The following is a 20,394-nucleotide window of genomic DNA, read 5'->3' on the forward strand; positions in this document are numbered from 1 at the left end:
GTAAAAACCAGAACCGCTTTAATTTACATTGTATTGTCCAGAAATTTGATCCGCTGATCATATTAGAGTTACTACCCTTGACTGTTGTTTTTAGATTTTCAAACATCCTTTGAAAGGCTGTATATGATCTAAACGTCTTTTGAAGAAATATTTATCTACTAATTGTTTGGATAATTTCAATTGATCGATAAATTTTCAATTCACTTTTTGACAAATACATCAGTACAAGAATACTCTTCTGAAAGGTATTTTCACGTCAGCAATATCGCAATGAAGACGAATTCTGTTACCCAGCATTCAGTGGGGTGAAAATTCAAATTGAGGCTTTTGAGTGGTTGGCGCCTCGTGTCGAAGGATAAGTATGGCGGCGACTTCATCGTCTCTCAAGGCAATTCTGTCTGAATGTGAGTATAATTCACGCCTGTTTGATTGTCAGAAGAATTCTTAATTTCTATTTAAGAACCAAGTCCATTTTGATTTCAAAATATATCAACAAATACTTCTGTTTGCGATATCTTTCCTAATTATGTCATTCTCTCCCACCCTCATCGCCACTATTGTTATTAACGACCTAAGGAGGGAACCTTGTACGCGATGCTGATCGTGATAAAAATAGTTGTCACATTTCCCTCAAAATCACATTGTATTGTTTTAATCAAAGGACAGCGCTTTAGATTGTGTACTTCTACGTTCTCCCTGAAAAGACGAGATGGTCACGACTGAAATGCCTTTGATCGTTACGTTTGGCGTGTGAGGGTTGACGTCTGCTGGTGTATAATATTGTTATGACTACAGGTGTTTCCTTCTCACTAGAATGTCAATTAATAAAAGTTGACAATACAAAAGATGAACGTATATATGTTCTTGTATCTTTCCCTACTATCGACAGCGTAATCTTGAAGCAAACTAAAAGCTATGTTTATATATATATATATATATATATATATTATACACACACACATACTCTAACGTACATTGGCATTTACGCGCGGAGTATCTTTGTCATTACTACGTTACAGGAATACAATAACAATTGTTGGTTTTCGTCTAACATTTGGTGCTTGAAGAAATTACATTAACATTTGACCTAACTTTAAATGCCAAAAGATTTAAGGATGATCTATATATAATATAAATCTGAATTAGAGCAACAGATATTTTTATTTTCAAACTGGTTTTCTAATTGTTTTTAGAAATTAGTTTACCGAAGAACCAATTAAGGGTTATATTATAGCTTTCGTTCATAAAAGTTCGTCTATTACTTCCGATAGAAAGCGTTTTTCTGTGGCTGGTGTAGTTGGTAAGACGAATACAGGAAAAAAAAACTTTTGTTGATTAAATAAATATAAATATCTCTACTGTACTTCCTGCATAGGAGTAGCGAACAAAGTATTATAGCGTGGGACATTTCACTTTTATTCTACCTTTGTTTTTAGGGGTTTTTTTTGTCTTTTAATCCTGTTATTGCTGTTTCTCAATATTACGCACATATGATTTCTGTCATAACTACAATTTGGGGTCTCCCATTAACTCTTAAGAGCATCATATAAATACATGTTATATTCCAATAAAATATATCAGGTGAGAATGATTTAAAATTCTTACAAATATTTCTTCTTTATGTTATCAACATAATCGTAATCTAAGTCGTTTAAAATGTGCCTCTGCAAAATTGCATTTGAAAACATCTTTCACAAAGTTATGGGGAAACAAAGTCGGTGGGTAGGCACCAATTCTGACTAATTTATTTGTTTTATAGCACATTTGTAGGCATAATGTGACTTTTTGCTCTTTTCACAAATATATAACCAGCAATGCCTTAAATTGATTTAGCTCGCACATTGTATTATTATATAAACACACATATATCCTTATGAAATTAAGTCTCACTGTTAAATATCAGTTGTTTACGTCGAAATATGACGACATTGCGATTGAGGTGTGTTATCCAATGAATTTAGTAACTGAGACAACACGCGAGTCTAATTGATCGCCGTGTTTGCTAGTAATTCAATCAAATTCACTTCAAATGTTACCCTACAAGTTAACAAAAATGAAAAAAAGAACACGTATACATTATCTAAAAATATTCCTAGATACACTATGCCTAAAAATAATGGAAAGATTCAAGTAAAATGCCTTTGGTCACTGGCCTGCTCTGTCTGGGAGCTTAACTATTGAAATATCCGAGGGCTGCTCCTGGTTAAGTTGATACTAATTTCAAAATACAATCCAAAGAGTCAATAGTTTCTATTTCTGCCTGTGACGTGTTCATTGTCAGGTCAGTCTTTAAACTTATTTCACTCTAACGGTCATTACATTGATCGCTACTGAATCCTCAGATTATGTATGACTATTCAGCACACTGGGAAACAACCTTTGTGTTTGAGCGCACAGGCATGGCTGTGTAGTAAGAAGCTTGCTTCCTTACCATATGGTTCCAGGTTCAGTTCCACTGAGTGGCATCCTGTGCCAACCAAAGCTTTGTGAATGGACTTGGTAGACAGAAACTGAAAGAAGTCCATCGTGTGTGTAAATATATATATATATATCATCATCATCATTTAAGTCCGCTTTGCATGCTGGCATGGGTTGGACGGTTTGACTGAGGACTGGCAAACCAGGCTCCAATCTGATGTTGCAAGGTTTCAACAGTTGGATGCCTTTCCTAATGTCAACCACTCCGAGAGTGTAGTGGGTGCTTTTATGTACCACCAGCGCGGGAACCAGTGAGGTGGCACTGGCATCGTCAACGCTTGACTGGTGCTTTTTACATTCCTGTGTGTGTGTTTATTTATCCACCACCACTGCTTGACAACAAATATTGGTTTGTGTATGCTTCCTTAACTTTGTGTTTTAGCAAAAGAGACCAATCATGCTTTAAAAAAATGTACTGGGGTCAATTTATTTGACTAAAATCCTTCAAGGCAGTGCTCCAGCGTGGCCACAGTCCAATGACTGGAAGAAGTAATATATATATATATATATATATATAATCATTAATAATAGTAATATGCAATATTCTCATAACAGCGAATTTACCTATCAGTTTCATATAGTTATAAAAAAACCAGCAATCTTCAGAAAAATGTGGATTTTAGATAACTGTGTGTGTACACACACACTTGCATGCATTCATACAACAATTAGACATTGATTTCTGTTTAATAAATCGTTAAGTAATGTATATAACAACTCAACAAATCAGTGAACATAAGCTTGTATACATGGCAGACACACACACACTGTTCTTCTGCACAATTTCTATTACCCAGTCTCTACTCATGGAGTGTAGGATTTTGAGACAGCTGTTATAAAATCTCTATAATTTTCATATTCTTGTAGCATCTTCAGAAAATTATGACATCACAACCAAGTTGAATGAGCTGAGCAGAAGAATCAACAAGATGAAAGTAAATATTCATGATATCATCCAAAACAAATATGTTGACTTTCTCCCCCAATTGATTATTGCCCAAAAACTCTCCAAAAGAGTAGAAAACTTGAAGGGGGAGATGAAAACTGTAAAGACGGAAATAAATACTGAGGTTAGTGTTTGTTTGTTTTTTTATCTTCTATGCATGATGAAAAATATATTTGTTCACTCTAACATCTCCTTTTCCATCCTGACATGACTTGAACTAATTTGGGGCAGTATTTTATGGCCTGATAGTCTTCCTGTGTGCTAACCCTCTTTTACTTGTTTCAGTCATTTGACTGTGGCCGTGCTGGAGCACTGCCTTTAGTCAAGCAAATCGACCCCAGGACTTATTCTTTGTAAGCCTAGTACTTATTCTATTAGTCTCTTTTGCCGAACCGCTAGGTTATGGGGACATAAACACACCAGCATCAGTTGTCAAACGATGTTGGGGGGACAAACATATACACACATACATATATATATATATATTTACACGATGGGCTTCTTTCAGTTTCTGTCTACCAAATCCACTCGCAAGGCTTTGGTCGGCCTGAGGCTATAGTAGAAGACACTTGCCCAAGGTGCCACGCAATGGAACTGAACCTGGAACCATGTTGTTCGTAAGCAAGCTACTTACCACACAGCCACTCCTACGCCATACATTTTCTTCAAGTATATATATGTTCCACTTGTCCTCACAAAATTCAGAACTACAGGACATTGTTTATAGGTGATATGAATTTGACATTACTATTTTCTCTCGTCATATAAAGGGGTAGAATGTAAACATATGCACACATAAATGTGTGTGTGTGTTAAGAATTTTCTCTAACCATTTGATTTTTGGTTCAGTCCTATTATGTAGCACTTTAGGCAACTGTCATAACCTTGGTCCATCCAAAGCCTTTTGATGTATCTAGCAGATAGAAACTGATAAAATCCTGTTGTGCATATTTATATATGTGTATAACCATCTGTGCCTCCTTGTCTTGGCATTGCACAATAGCTGCAATACAAGCAGTGTCCTTTTTTCCAGTTTTCTGTGATGACATGTCCAATCATAGGAAAATAGAAATGTATCTTTGCATGGAAACAATTGAAGTTTGAACAGAGATTTACCTGAACAGATTCCATTTGATCCTTGTAAGCATGAAAAGGTGGATGTTAAAACAGTTATCCACACATATATACAATGGTTATGTGGTTGCAAAGTTTTCTTCACACCCATGTGATTTCAGGTATGGTGTATAGCTTCAGGCCAACTGTTTTGTGAGTGGAATTGCTAGGAGGAAAGTATGTGTTTATGAATGTCATTCCACATGTCCCCCACAGACACTGACTGAAAGTAGTGCCTTTGTAAGCAAAAATCCCACTCTTGATATATGAGGATCAGTGAAATGGAAATAAAATACATAATTTGGAAAACTGATTAAAGTTGGTGACAGAAAGAACATCCAGCTGTAGAAATTTTGCCTCCACAAGCAAGTTTTGTTTCACCTGTGCTTACATAGAAATTCTGCTTTAAGCCAAATCTCTCTTAAATTATACGTTACTGTCTTCATCTTCATGAAAATCACACTAGATAATATAGTTCCTGATATGCAAAAAGACAGGATGGTCATAGCTGGAATGCCTGTAATCATAGGTTTTACTCAATCACGGCTAACCTAGAGCTAAACAATAGCTGAAAGAAAGACTGTGAAGTCACTGGTATATCTTGTATTTGTAATTGAAATAAGACTACTAAAAAAAAATTATGTAGTGGTTAGCATTTATTGAAAATATGTTTGTTTTCATTATCATTTTATAGTTTAAGTGTTATAAGTGTTAATTGTTTAATTTCAAAATTGTTCTAGCTGTGTTATGGGTATGTGGCAAAATAGATTATTAATTAAAATAAGCATTTAATACTATAATTTGAATAATAAGATTTGTGTGTTGTCATATACAAAAACATAATTGCAATTTCTACTTTGTCTTTCAGATTAGTTCCCAGTTGAATAAATCAAATAATCAGTTCCAAAAATTGTCCAGCCAACGAGAGGAAGCAACGTTAACACTGTCTTTTCTTGAAAAACTGCTCGTTTTGAATCAGCACCTTGAGTCAGCTGATGAAGCCTTTCGTCACACTAAATTTGTAGAAGTAACTGGAAATTTGCTGACCCTCCAAAAAATTCTTTCCAAGCCAGTCCATGTGCGCGAGGAGGAAATAAAAATTTTAAATGCCATCCAAACTGAAATAAAGATTCAGAACGAGAGACTTATTCCAGAACTCAATGAAACCTGGAAGCGACATATTGTATGGGATGTTCATGACATCAATTCAGCTGAAGGAAAAATCAATAAATTAAAAATAATAATTCCTCCAAAAAATGATAAGATACTTCAGGAAACGGTACAAGCTATGTGGAAGATTGATATTCTAGATCCATGGCTTGTCAAATTTGGCAACAACCTTCTTAATTATTTCATTAAGCCAATTATCACAAATCCAACCAGACTACTTGAGCAATCAGAAGGCACTTGTTTGGCTCTTGCCATTGATCCTCCTAATGAAGAAAGTCAGACCAGTCCTGAGGATGTTCTCTCTCAAATTGCTATAATTATGAAGAAACTCAATGAAAATCTCTTTTCTGTTCCTCTTACCTCTTCCAATGATGGTACACAGCCAGCAATTTCTCTGATGGAACGTTTTGGTTGCCTTAATTCTCAAGAAATATGTCGAGTAATTGTCCAAGACTGTCTCTTACATGCAATTCCTTGTAATAACAAAGATTTAGAAAAGTTCAATGATGTTATTGCAGTGGTGAATTCATTTCAAAATCAAATGTCTGACATGTCATTTATTGATGAGAAAATTACCTCCTTGAAAGATTTTATGGAGAATGTTAATGTTCTCTTTGCAAATAAAAAATGTCAGGAGATTCTTGAAGCAGCACACAAATTAATGACTTCTGAGATTCATCAAACTTTAGTAATATCTAATGACAAACCTCTTGGAGAATTGCCTTCACTGGATTCTGAAGCTCCAGCTACTAAGAAAGCCAAGAAAATAGAAATATTGGCTAATGAGACTCATCTTAGTGATAATACCTTTAGATTACCTACATGTCATATAAGGTTAGTAATGGTGTAAATCACTTTCAAAATTCATTTTCTTTTCATTAACATTTAAGTGTTTCTTCTTGACTCCATTTAACTTCAAATCTTTTATGGCCAGCTGCTCTTGTGTCATCATCATCATCATTTAACATCCGTTTTCCATATTAGCATGGGTTGGACTGTTTGACTAGGGTCTTAAAAGCCAGGAGGCTGCACCAGGCTTCAGTCTGATCTGGCAGTGTTTCTACAGCTGGATGCCCTTCCTAATGCCAACCACTCCGTGAGTGTAGTGGGTGCTTTTACATGCCACTGGCACAGGTGCCAGGGGAGGCTGGCAACTGCCACGATTGGTTGGTGCTTTTTATGTGCCACCGGCATGGAAGCCAGTCAAGGCAGTGCTGGCATTGGCCATGTTGGGATGGTGCTTTTTACGTGCCACCGGCACGGGTATCACAACTACAATTTCCATGTTCTAATTTTAGCTCAAAACATTTATCAGCCATTTGCTTTGCTATCCTCGACTGCAAAATTGCTTATTGACCACCACCTTTGATCCATACATATATATCAACCAATGCTTTGTGAAGTTGGTAGGTAGAAACTGTGCAATGCTTGTTGTGTGTGTACATGGGGCAGCTTTACAGCTGGATGCTCTTTATGTCATCAACTCCTCTTGTTTCTGAGTGAAGTAGTAAACTCCCAGTCTATCAAATCACAAACAGCCTGGACATGTTTTAAGCTGAGATTTGGAAACAAATGGCATTGATTGAATGCAGTATTTATTTATGAAGATTGCATGACATGTCTAGAACCCCAGACATGCTTTGGTGGTGGACTACAAGCAAATGATATGGTCAAGAAGCTACTGTTTACAAACCAGTGAATGTAAGGAAGGGCACCAAGCTGTAGAAACCATGCCAAAATAGACACTGAAGATCAATGTAGTCCCCTGGCTTATTGGATCCTTTCAAACCATCCAATTCATGCTAGCCTGGGAAAAGGGGCAGTAAATGATGGGGATGATTGCGCATACACACAGAATGGGTTCTTTCAGTTTCCATTTACTAAATCCACTCACATAGCTTTTGTTGGCGCAGGGCTGTAGTAGATGACAGTTGCCCAAGGTGCCATACAGTGGAACTGAACCCAAAACAACATGATTAGAAAGTGAATTTCTCGATCACATGGCCATATCTGCAACATCACCCTTTCTTATTGTAATATCTTTGTACTGTTGACATTGCTCTTCTGTTTGCTCTCTTTACCAACAACCAATATGAAGCTGTCACTCTCTCTCTCTCTTCCATTACTCCCTCCTGTATCATCCTCTTCTATTAGTGTTTCTTTCATTACATATCTTCTCTTCTTTCACCATCTTAGTTATGATTACCTTGAAAGATCACTGTAAAGAGAAATAATTAGTCCTGGAGGCTGGCAAGGCAGCCTCTCTAGTGCTGGTGCCATGATGAAATGCACCCAGTACAATCTGTAAAGCAGTTACCATAAGAGGGTAATAACAAAAGTGAAACTGAGGTGAAATGTTAAGAAAAACAATAGTATGATGAAAAGAATAGAATTATTGAGTGAGAGAGTTGGTAGTGGTTAGTCCACTTTTCTCCGTAAGAAGCATAGGGCTGGTTTTCTAGTTTCTCTTGCATATATGTCCCTGCATGGATGGGACTCTGGTTTATTTTAGGATTTCTCAATTTTACCAACTGAGTGGATTGGAGCAATGTGAAATGAAGTGTTTTGCTCAAGAACACCATGCATCACCTGGTCCTGGAATTGAAACCACAATCTTATGATCGTGAATCCAACATTCTAACCAGTGGTAAGGAAGGGGCTAATAAAAGAGTGAGAGGGTGATAGAGGAAGGAAGAGAGAGTGCTAGTGTGGGGGGTCAAAAATGGGAGAGACAATAGTGCTAGGAGTTAATGAGTGGCAGTGATGACAATTACATGTTTAGCTGTAAAGGAGAGAGCAATCAGATATATGTAGGGATGTTTGATGAATGATATATGTCAATCATAGGACAAGAGGGTATGATGGCTAGCAGAAGAGTTGCAGTCAAGGTGGGGGTTATCTCTCATTTCACAGGCATTGTGGTGTGAGAGGGAGAGTGGTAAGGATGGTGAAAGGGATTGATTAGGAAAGATTCAGCGCCATCTCATATGGGTAGTACGGTGAAGTGAATGATAGAGGTGGGTGCCAATGAACAATGGCCTCCAGTACTACTAAACACACACACATATATAACCATACTACATATATATATATAACCACTGCAGAGTGGTTGGTGTTAGGAAGGGCAACTAACCATTAAAATCCTGCCAAAACAGTAGCATAGGGTAGTTTTTCTACCTGGCCAGCTCCTGTGAACCATCCTACCTATGCATGGAAGATGGACATTAAACAATGATGATATATATATATATAACACCATACTACATATATATAGTGTTTATTGTATTTCTGTGAACCTCTATATTTTGTGCATTATTACCACCACGCTCCATCCAAGATATTTAATCATCAAAACATTCAAGTACCAGTTTTTTTTTTTGTTTGTTTTCTTGATTGACTAATCCTTTTGATACAAACCCAGCTGAAACCGCCTCTGGCTCTGTAGTACAAATGTCTTATTTTCATGAGTTTTGAATTAAAATCTTCCACCAAATCTTAGTCACAATTTATGTTCCTAATACTAGTTTAATAATTCAGTTATTTTACTAAATTCTTTGTTATATTTAAAATTAATTGAAAAAAACACAGAGCATCTCAACAGAAATACAATAACAAAAGGGCTAAAGTGACCTTTCTGGTAACTCAGATGCTAATGTTGCAATTAAAATAATTTCTTTGAAGAATAAAGAATTTGTTCCTATTTTCGTATCAGTCTGAAATATATTAGAAAACTGGTCACATGTATAGTAGAGTTTTTGTTTTTCATTCAATAACCTTAATATTGGGGTAAATATTTTTTTAGATTATATATCTGTATTGGAGGAGGTAGCTGCATGCCTATGTGCTTTTTGTTAAATTTAAGTTAATTGTTTGTGAAACTGATAAACTGTATCTGAGTCCAGAGACTGAATAAAGAGCTTGCTTCCCAACCATATAGTCTTGGGTTCAGTCCCACTGCATGACACCTTGGACTAGTGTCTTTTATTTTAGCCATGAGTTAACCAGCCTTATGAGTGGATCTGGTAGACAGAAACTGAAAAAAGCCTGTCTATCTGTGTGTATTTTTGCATGTGCCCTTGTCTAGATGTCATGAGATTGTTATGAACGAGCATCATTGTCGTGTCTATCAATGGGAAAATATTGCCTCATGTGGAGATAGGTGAAGATTGATGATTAGCTATTAGTGACAGAAACAATCTTTGTAATGAATATTAATATATTTGTACATCCAACTTAACTTGGATGTGCTGTGCAAATACCATAAGCTGCAGTAATCGTCCTCAGATATCATCTCATAGATGTATAGTGCTAAAATGCACAGATTATATCAGCAAATGAAATTTCTTCTGCACCAGTGTTAGAACTGTTGTATTATGTGATTCCAGCATATTTTCCCATTATCAGCAATAGACACTTAAACATGGAATGTTGGGCCAAAATCTCATCAAACTAATATAATACAAATTAATATTCATTACAAATACTGCTTCCATTGCTAATAGCTTATTTATACAGAGCCTGTCAGCTTTTTGTGATTTAGAGGGAGGAATTTTGAAACTAGTTTGTTCAGATGGAACAGGAAGAGAAAGAAACAACACATCTATAGGATATTGGGGTGTGAACCTTTGCTAGTTTAACAGAAGGCCTCCTTTTGGATGTGGTCAAGGATGTTAGTGTCATAAATAGTTGTGTTCCATATATGTGAACAGTATGACAATGAGCTTTGTAGAGAGTCAATTAATCAGAGCTAGCCCAGAAAAAAGCCTAGTTTTTGTGATGCCGTTTTGGTGATGATATGAAGCGTGATGAAATTTCGGCCCAGCATTCCGTGTTTAGGTGTCTATTGCTGATGGCATAAAAATACAATAGCGTATTTTCACTAGTGAAATACACTAGCCATTTTCACGCATGTATTTTCAATAGTGTGATGGCATGAAATCACAATACAATAGTCCTACACTGGTGCTGATGAAGTTTCATCTGCTAATACAATCTGATTTTTTTAGCATTATTCGTCAATACAAGATGATCTCTCAGAATGATTACTGCAGTTTGTGGTGTTCATACAGCTCATCCAAGTTAAAATTGGATGTACAACGCCCATGCTAATTCCATGTGAGAAGCACCCATACTGGTGCCATGTAAAAAGCACCCAGTACACTCTGTAAAGTGATTGGTGTTTTATATGTCTTGTTACCAAATAGCTATATACTTCTTCCACAAATTCCTTTCACTTGATCACTTGGATCCTCTTTACCCAATTTTAATTCTCCATAGTATCTCATGTCTATTCCAGCACAGTCTTTCCTCTTGCACACTGTGTGTAATACCTCTTATACTCGGTTTTTCTTTCAGCTCATTTGTGCTTTGCTATTTATGAGCACTAACATAACACATCAAGTAGAACATACTTACTTGATATCTTTCCAACTTTTATACATCCCCTATATTCAAAATGATAATAAAGAGGCAGTGGTGTATACCAATGATTATCCCTGTTGGTTCAGCTGTTTTCTTTATTCTGTATCCTTAGTTGAGCTCTTGACCATATTGCTGTCAATTATTTTAGTAGCTGTCCACTATTTGTACCTGGTGAAGTCTCTTATGCATTCTCCTCATTCAGCAACCTCTCGTAACAACACTTCTTTACCTCTTTCTTCTTTGGGTTAGTGAGGGTAAGTGAGCCATTATCATTCCATAAGATTCATATATTAAAATAAACATTAACCCTTTCTTTACTGTATTTAATTTGAGATGCTCTGTGTTTCTTTCAATTACTTTAAATATAACAAAGAACTTAGTAAAATAACTTAGTTATCATTCAGCTAGTGTTAGGAACATAAATTGTGACTAAGGTTTGGTGGAAGATTTTAATTGAAAACTTATTAAAACCAGAGCCGGTTTCAGCCGGGTTGGTAATGAAAGGGTTAATTTTGGAAGCACTTTGGCCTGGATATTTTTTGTTAAACTATTCCATTATTGTTACATTAACTTTGGTAATTATATATTTGAAATCTGTTTGCTATATCTTAAAAGATACATCAACATACACAACATACATCAACAAATATGAATATTTAACCCTTTAGCATTCAGATTATTCTGTCAAATGTAATCCTTACATATTCAGTTTTCAATTAATCAAGCATTATCTCTTAGCTTTGAGATTCTGATAATATGATTGTTTATTTTTAGAATGACATTGTAGGATAGGTGTGATAGACCAGAGATAGCTGGTTTGAATGTAAATCTGATTGAACATTTGGGCTAGATGTGGCCTGTTTACATGCTAAATGGTTAAGACCAAATTAGAATTATAAATATTAACATCAATAGCTTAATGTAAACATTAATTTCAAACAAAGCTGCTGTAATTATTGAGAATCTGTTATTTAAAGGATTAATTTGTAAAATTTTGAATGTATAAAATGTTTCTGAATCTACTTAATATATAGACAAAGTTTTATGTATTTGTTATTCTTTAAAAGATTTCTTTCTTTTACTGATATGTCTATATTTTGTTTTTTGTAGTGAATCTGTTGTGAAGCTAATAACATTATCCTATGAAACCCTCACAGAAGCTGTATCCAGTTCTGCTCCATGTGCCATTAAGATGTTTTATGCTGTGCGAAATATGTTTGAGATATTTTGTTGTGTTTTTCCTACTTACCACAAACAACGTTTGACCACTTTACCACAATTAACTGGTAGGAATCATTTTTACATTTTCCTTACAGTCTTTTAGAACTAATGGATGAAAAAAATAACAGTGAGATCACAAAGATGATGGTGCCAGTTAGAACTGCAATAAATGTAGGGTTTGAATCTATGTCATGGTGTTGGCTCAAGAGTGCATTATTTTTAGTAAAGTATTGCTTATCTCAATCATATCTTACTGTTTCATAGAAGTTTACATATTGTCTCATAGAATTGAAAGGATGTTTGAAAAATCACAATATTAAGAACCCAGAAATAAACAAAGATATTTGTTTGGGTACTTGATATTTTCATATTTCTACTGAGAACTAATTGATCTGCATTTCTAAAAAGCATTTGATTTTGGTAGACCTTCAAAAATTTAATTTAAAAAGTGTTTTTTATTGTACAACACAGTTATGAATGAATCATTTAGGTCTGTGAGTTTTGGTTGCATGTAAGATGTGGAGAGACATTCCCAAGACATGCCTAACTGTTTCTGATCATTCAGGGATGAAGAATAGGTGTTGGCAGGAATAAAGTAGTTAGCATAGAACTGTCAGAGCTCTGACTAGTCATTTGACTTAAAGTGCAGTAGAGATGGGGAGGTATGGAAGAGTGTAAATGTGATTAAACACTTGAACAGCCAGTTATGTTCAGAGACAGTGATGGTCTTATAGAGGGTGGTTTTGAAGGTCCATTGCTTTGCGATTATAAATTAGATATAGATACATGCCAGACATTGTTTTCAAACACAGTATCATCACAAAAGCAATCTGCATACATACTAGCAAGTAGCACCATATATACTATCAAATGTTTCCAGAATCTGTGCAGACACTGAGTTATAGACTTCAGTGAACATTCAGGAATTTTTTTTTTGTCACTAAATGCAATAACAATAATAAAAAGAATAATAAGAGGACATATGCCATGAAACTTCAATCAAGTATTGAAAACAATGGTAGTGGGAGAAAAAGAGGGACAGATCTGTTATTGACAGTAAGTGGTAATGTGTGGAAAATCTATAAATAGATTCAGTAGAAGCTAAATATTTCTTAACACCTGAATGAAATAATAGCTTTTAGATTTCTTTTTGGTTTCCATTTTCTGTGTTGAGTTCTTTCATTTATACTGCTAGTATTTGAAGTAACACTTCTCTGTTCAAACTTTGAATATGTAATTAAATTCTGACTGTCTGTGTGTGTACACATCTATGAAATCATGAGTACATAAATTGTTCTATCCACTTCTATTCTCTTCATATTGTAAGTCAATTAATCAAAAATATAGTTTAGATGCCTGATGAATTCTTAAACCATACACTCATAAAACTGTGTGTGTAGCAATGCTTTAGTTTTTGACTAGTCTTACCTCAGCCTTAATCTATTGGACTCAGTCACATAGAGGTAACTAATCAATCATTTCAGAACAGTTCACAGGTCCTGCACATTGGATAAACTGCACTTCTGTTTTGTTTGCAATTGTATTTCGCATTCCATCATATACAGGATTGTAGAGTACAGTGGTCAGGATAAGTTCTATACAGTTTGTTGACCAGTGATTTGGTATATCCAATTAGAATGAGATTCTAAAGGAAGTACACATGCTTGATTCAGTGTGTTCTAGTCTGGGTTCTTCTGGATTTATTAAGAGTAACCCTGCACTGATTCTGTGTCTGCAGAAAAGAAAATAAGTGATGAGGGAGAGGTTTCAATAATATTATTAAGAAAGACACAGGTGTCTCTAATGAAATGTTATTAGTTTGTATCTTTTCACTTAGTCCTTTACTAAAAGTTAGAAATATAAACTATTTGGTAGTGATATATTTAACTATCTTAGAAAGCAACTATTAGTTTAGTAATTTACCATACCATCTCATGTTGATAAATAGACAACAATAGTTACATCTGTGTCATTAATATTTCGATATCTCTTTTCCATACTGGCATGGATTGATAGGATCTGCAATGCAACATCTCAATCCAGCGTCTTCTTGTCTCTCAAGCATTTCTTATGCCACAGGTACTCTCTACACCAAAAATTCATTGTAATTTTCACCTCAGCATCTAAATTATGCAATTGTTTCTCCTACATACAATGCAAAATGCTTCTGATACCCAGCTACTTGCTCAAGCCACTTATAATCAGTTCTTTTTTTTTTATCCTTTATTTCCTTATAAATTTATTTTGCACATGAATACTTGGCTCAATCCATTCTCATCATTCTATTTCCTCTGCACTCACCAACTTGTTTGGCACCACACTTCATGTGATACCTTGAGTTTACCTTTTATACAAAAGAAGAAATCAGTTTATAATTATATTTCTCACTTGCTATCATCATTATTTTAATAGTGAGGATGCAATATATTAGTAAGTTTCCAGCAAACAATCTGAGTCCTGACATTCATTTTCAATTGGTATTGTTTAATTTCCTTTATATTGCCATTATCCTTGAGAAAGTATGTTGTCACATTCTATATCTCATCCTCTAAAATTTTTAAGCTTCATCTCGTATGAAAAACAATAATTAATAATGTTGCTTGAATGGCAGTTTCCCACACCTAAGATAAATATTTACCTAACTTTCACTGGTGTAGCATTAAAATTGACACAATGTGTAACAGAACATTGCTTCATTTTAGAAAGTTGATGATATTTTGTGTATTTGAATCCTAAACTTTTTAAATATTTTGTTATATTGCAGCCATCCACTACAACAATTGTATGTACATAGCTCATCATCTTATGCTCCTTGGGCCTCAATTCAATCGTATGCTACCACCTCCACTGTGTGAGGGTGCAGGTACATTCATGGACCTAATTCAGAAAATCCGTTCAATTGGAACAGGGGATTTGTTGCAACAAATGGCAACACAAAGAAAGGATATTCTTGAATGCCTTAGCTCTGCTGCAGGTAAAGTTTTTATAAATTTATATGAACATTTTCTGATGTTTTCTTTTCTTATTTTTCTTTTAATCAATGTATGTATCTGTATAAATATATATATAAATTATAAAACGGATCTGTTTTAGAATTTCCAACCATGAGTTTTCTGCTGAGTATTCTGCAGACATGTATACTCCCTTAACATAATTCTCAGGTAGAATCAGCAAGATCTTTGAATCAACTTCTTTTATATTTGTCTTTAGACTGTGGTTATGCTGGGGTGCTGTCTTCAAGAATTTTTAGCCAAATATATAGACTCCAGTACTTTTTGTTTTAAAAGACTAGTACTTATTCTATCATTTTCTTTTTAACAAACCTCTATGTTACAGGGACATAAACACACCAACACTGGTTGTCAAGTGGTGGTGGGACAGACACACACATATGTATACATACACAACAGGCTTCTTTCAGTTTCTATCCACCAAATCCACTCACAGCTTTAGTTGATCTGAGGCTATGGTAGAAGGTATTTGCCCAGGTGCCATGCTGTGGCACTGAACCATGTGATTGGAAAGCAAGCTTCTCACCACACAACCAGACCAATGTATTTTTATGCAGTTTCTTGTGCAGTGTCACACACAAACACTAGTCATTGATTTAATAATAATGATCAGAAGTGGGGAATACTTGATGTCACTTTTGTATGATTCTTTTGATATTTCCTTTTTCTCCTTTATATCTCTGGATGTTTTCAAATTCTAGGATTTGTTTCCATTTCTGACGAAAGAAACCGTTTTTCTGCTGAGCGCTCTATTAAGCAAGTTGTCTACAAGCTGAACCACCTAAAAACAGTATGGGAAGACATTCTTCCTCCTAATATCTACTTCAAAGCTATGGGTTTGTAATATTATTTACTTATTTATTCCTGTCTTTCTGATGTGCTATCTCATAATTTAGTTCTTAACATTTTGATTTTTGTAACTTCCAAATTTGTTCCTTTATTTTTTCTAATTTTAAATATAAGAATTTTTTTTTTATCCCCATTTATAGGTGCACTTATAAACTGTGTCTTGGTGGAAATGATTAGCAGCATCATAAATTTAGTGGACATAAGTGCAGAAGAAGCCAGTCACCTGCATCAACTGCTTTGTCTTTTGAATGAGAAAGCTGAACCATTGTTTTGTACGAAACATAATGATGATTCAAGTAACAATGCTCATGTCAAAATTCAGTTACAACGGAACATTCCTAGCTGGATAAAGTTTAAAGAACTCATTTTTGTTCTTAATGCCAATTTACAAGAAATTTCTGACCGGTGGGCTGATGGCAAAGGCGTTTTAGCACATGAGTTTTCAAGTAATGAAATGAAACTGTTGATTCAAGCTCTATTTCAAAATACTGACAGACGAGCTGCTGTGTTAGCTCGGTTATAGTTCCTTAGTTAATTATAACAACTGTAGCTTTAAAAGTATGGGACTTGCAAACTTCTGTTAGTTACATGTCACATTTTACTCAACTTCTCTGAAGATTTTCACCTGTGACTTTCATCCTTCCTAACATATTTTGTCTGTCATATCTGTTTGCTATCCCTCTTTCTCTCTCTCTCTCCATACACACACAAACACTACATACATTCTGTCAGAAAATGAAGGGATGATCACAGCAAGAAATGCTTTTGATTGTAGGTCTGCTTAACCTGGATCTAAACAACAACACATTGTTTTTTTGTTGTCTTGACTTGCAATGTCTGGCTTGCACACCTCAGAAAATAGTATTGGCTGTATTTAGTGGGGAAAGTGCTGTGAGATGCAATAGATTTTCAACTCGAGCCTTTTGTGACCATATTTCTGTTGAAATACACTGCCTTTATTTCATTTAATTTTTAAAATATTGAATTTTTTGAAAAAAATAACTGTTATTAAGCTGGTTAATTTAACACTGGAATATTGAGGGGAAGTTTAAATTTATATCACTTTAAAACAGGAAATTTGTATCATAGAACCAGGGAGTTTTGGATAGGATGGCATCAAATGGGTTCAATAAACTAATTATAGATTAAGAGGAGGAACATTTTGTGGGGTTATTCCTTAGCTTGCTTATATCATTTATACATTTTTCACAGGCTACATACAGAGTCTCAGTGGTGCTACATGTCTACTAGGCCTGTTTTATATTATGTACATGTATTTCTCTTTCAATCTGCTTGTCTATATTAACCTTTGCAGATGTAAATTGAATACTCTCTTCCTTATCTAAAGCAGATATTGCATCCATTCATATGATAATGGACTTCATTATTAAATAAAGGCTAATTTGATTTCTGGAAAATTGGGTGACTTTTCAGTTTTAATATATTTTAGCCTCTCTTACATTTGGTTTTTATTTTATTTATGCATAAGCACTTTCATATCTTCTCACACAGTCTCTATCTCTCTCTCCTCTGACAGTATTTCTCACAAATGCATACAAAATTTCTTCCCATATTAATTCTACAGTTTGTACATTAACAGAAACATTTTATATAAAAATATATATATAAATACAAATTTTTTTTATATTTATCCTTGCTGACTTTTTTTCTATAAATAGTATAAAAAATTGTTTATATCCAATTGACTTCTTGTTATTTGCTGTGGAATAAACATTCTATTTCCTTAAATTTTTTTTGTAATTTCCTCAAAGTTAATTTGCAAGGTTTGCAAATCAGTAAAACAAAAAGCACTTACAACCTCAACTATAGTAATATTATGTCTTACTTGAGTTGATCCAACATTTACTTTGTTTCAAGAAAAAAATATAACTGCTCCATCACAAAATTAAGCCTAAAGTTGTCAAAACATTGGTTAAACATCAATAGCTAGATGGATGTACTTATGAATATAAAATACAATGTGAACATTAATTAATGGAAACAACGAATTCAGTTATAAAATTCAGATACAAATCTATAAAGGTTTAGTTTTGTAGTTTTATTGATTATCATAGTATTTCAGAACAAGTTTGTAGCATTGTGCCAATGTGAAAAAACAGTATTTGAAGAATGACTAAAGAAGAGAGAAAATATTAGGAAACTGAACCCAAAACCATTTGGATGCAATGCAAAGTTTTTCCCATGCAGTCACAACTGCAATTACGTGTGTGTGTGTGTTTTCATCATCATCATCATTTAATGTCCACTTTCCATGCTGGCATGGGTTGGACGGTTCGATAGGAGCTGGCTAAGTAGAAGACCTCACAGGCTTCAGTATCTATATTGGCATGGTTTTTACAACTGGATGCCCTTCACACACACCCTTTGATTTTTAATTTACAAAACAGTTGCAGTAACAACGTTCTCTATTATTAATGAATATTCTTCGAATCCATAGAGATTTCTGATGCTGATATTAAAAAGGTTATAACAGGCGTGATGGGGGAGACACTTGATGTTGAAATGGTAACAAATAAAATTCTTTCTTAAAAGAATGGTTTGTAATGGAAGGGTGATGAAATGCTAACATTTGGGTATTCAATATAGATTTGTTTGCTTTCACAGAAAATCTCCAATAGTTAGATGAGGGAGGATCAGATTGGAGCCTGTTGCAGCCTACTGGCCTGCCAGTCAAACCGTCCAGCCCATGCCAGCATGGAAAACAGATGTTGATGATGATGAGGTGGGGATAAGTAAGCCTCAATGTGGTTGCCAAATCTATTTGAAATAAATTCTCTGCAGTATGCACCATTACTCTCTTAGAACAGAAGCTATATAATGAAATATTGTGGTCTTGGGGTCTGTTAAATTTTTTTCTAATCCCAAGAAGCTTTTTCAAATTTCCTACACTGATGTAGTTTTACCTGCTGATGACAAAAATCATGTTCATTTTCTCTAGAAAGTAACAAAAAAAAAGTTGCAAGCTTTCAAAGTTATCATTTTAACAATTGGAAGCCTCTATTACTGCTGTACCAGAAGTCACAATTGTCTGTTTCTATGGGAATAGCATTTTACTGTTATATATTTCCAGTCGGAGTGCAGCAAATAGGATTTGTCTTAAACACAAGTCTGATTTTCTTTTGCTTTAACCCTTTTATTACTGTAATTATTTTTAGATGCTCTGTGTTTCTTTCAATTACTTAAAATATAACAAAGAATTTAGTAAAATAATTTAGTTATCATTCAGCTAGTGTCAGGAACATAAATTGTAACTAAGATTTGGAGGAAGATTTTAATTCAAAACTTATGAAAACAAAACATTTGTACTCAGAGCCGGGTTGGTAATAAAAGGGCTAACATGAGCTCCTTGGCAGTGAGTTGTGTTAGTCTGTTGGAGAATAAGAAGGCAGAGGAAGAAGCATTTTACCAAAGGAGATGTATCAGAAATAACATGCTATGAGCATGCAACTACACCACAGAAGTATGTATTGTCACTGTACAGAAGTGCCATGAGTAATGTCTGCATCAGAAAAACACATGGTTGGAAAAGGGCACCCTTAGGAGTGGCATTCTGTTTTTTATGAAGAGGAATTAGGAATCAGCTGCACCACAGCTGTTGATTACAACAATTATGAGAAACATGTGCAAAGGATTTACTCAACAATCCATTAAATAATGGTGGTTCCAGCAGAATTGTTGAAATAGATGAAGCAGTATTTTTGAAGTGATAATACAACATAAGTTGAATGTTACCCAGGCAGTGGGTTGAGCTTATCTCAGATAGTCATACTGTAAATGCTCAACTGCAGCAAGTATATGATACTTTGAAAGCCTGCTACATTGTATTGACTATGTCCTAGCACATGTCCTGCTACAGAATGACAATGTCCTAGCACACATAGCCAATACAACCAAGTACAAACTTGAGGGACTGTAAGTGCTGCCTCACTCAGCTTACAGTCCAAACCTTGTACCATAGATTACCACCTTTTCCAAACCATAGCTCATTTCTTGCATGGATGGAGGTTGAAAACAGATGCAGGGAGTTTTTTTGCCTCTAAACCAGCCAAATTGTATAAGCATGGAGTCGAGCTTCTGGTACAACAATGGTAACAGACAATAGATTATGATGGGGTATTTTTGATGAATTAATGCTTTTTGTATGTAATTTGTTTGAACTATTAA

At 34.8% G+C, this 20,394-nt stretch overlaps 2 protein-coding genes across 2 annotated transcripts in view; both read left to right on the forward strand.

Annotated features, from left to right (window-relative positions):
- LOC115210378 (centromere/kinetochore protein zw10 homolog) lies at positions 1 to 17,860 on the forward strand. The gene is made up of 7 exons (XM_029778947.2): positions 1 to 404; positions 3,346 to 3,548; positions 5,406 to 6,541; positions 12,239 to 12,414; positions 15,114 to 15,323; positions 16,062 to 16,196; positions 16,350 to 17,860. The coding sequence occupies exons 1-7, from the start codon at positions 362 to 364 to the stop codon at positions 16,730 to 16,732; spliced, it is 2,286 nt and encodes a 761-aa protein (XP_029634807.1). The 5' UTR covers positions 1 to 361; the 3' UTR covers positions 16,733 to 17,860.
- Positions 12,759 to 20,394, forward strand: part of LOC115211079 (cyclic pyranopterin monophosphate synthase) — a 17,572-nt gene continuing 9,936 nt past the window's right edge. The window contains exon 1 of the mRNA XM_036502476.1: positions 12,759 to 12,769. The gene's annotated coding sequence lies outside the window, so the exon portion shown is untranslated. The remainder of the gene's footprint in view (positions 12,770 to 20,394) is intronic.

The sequence above is a fragment of the Octopus sinensis genome, linkage group LG4, assembly GCF_006345805.1.
Source record: "Octopus sinensis linkage group LG4, ASM634580v1, whole genome shotgun sequence".
NCBI lineage: Eukaryota > Metazoa > Mollusca > Cephalopoda > Octopoda > Octopodidae > Octopus > Octopus sinensis.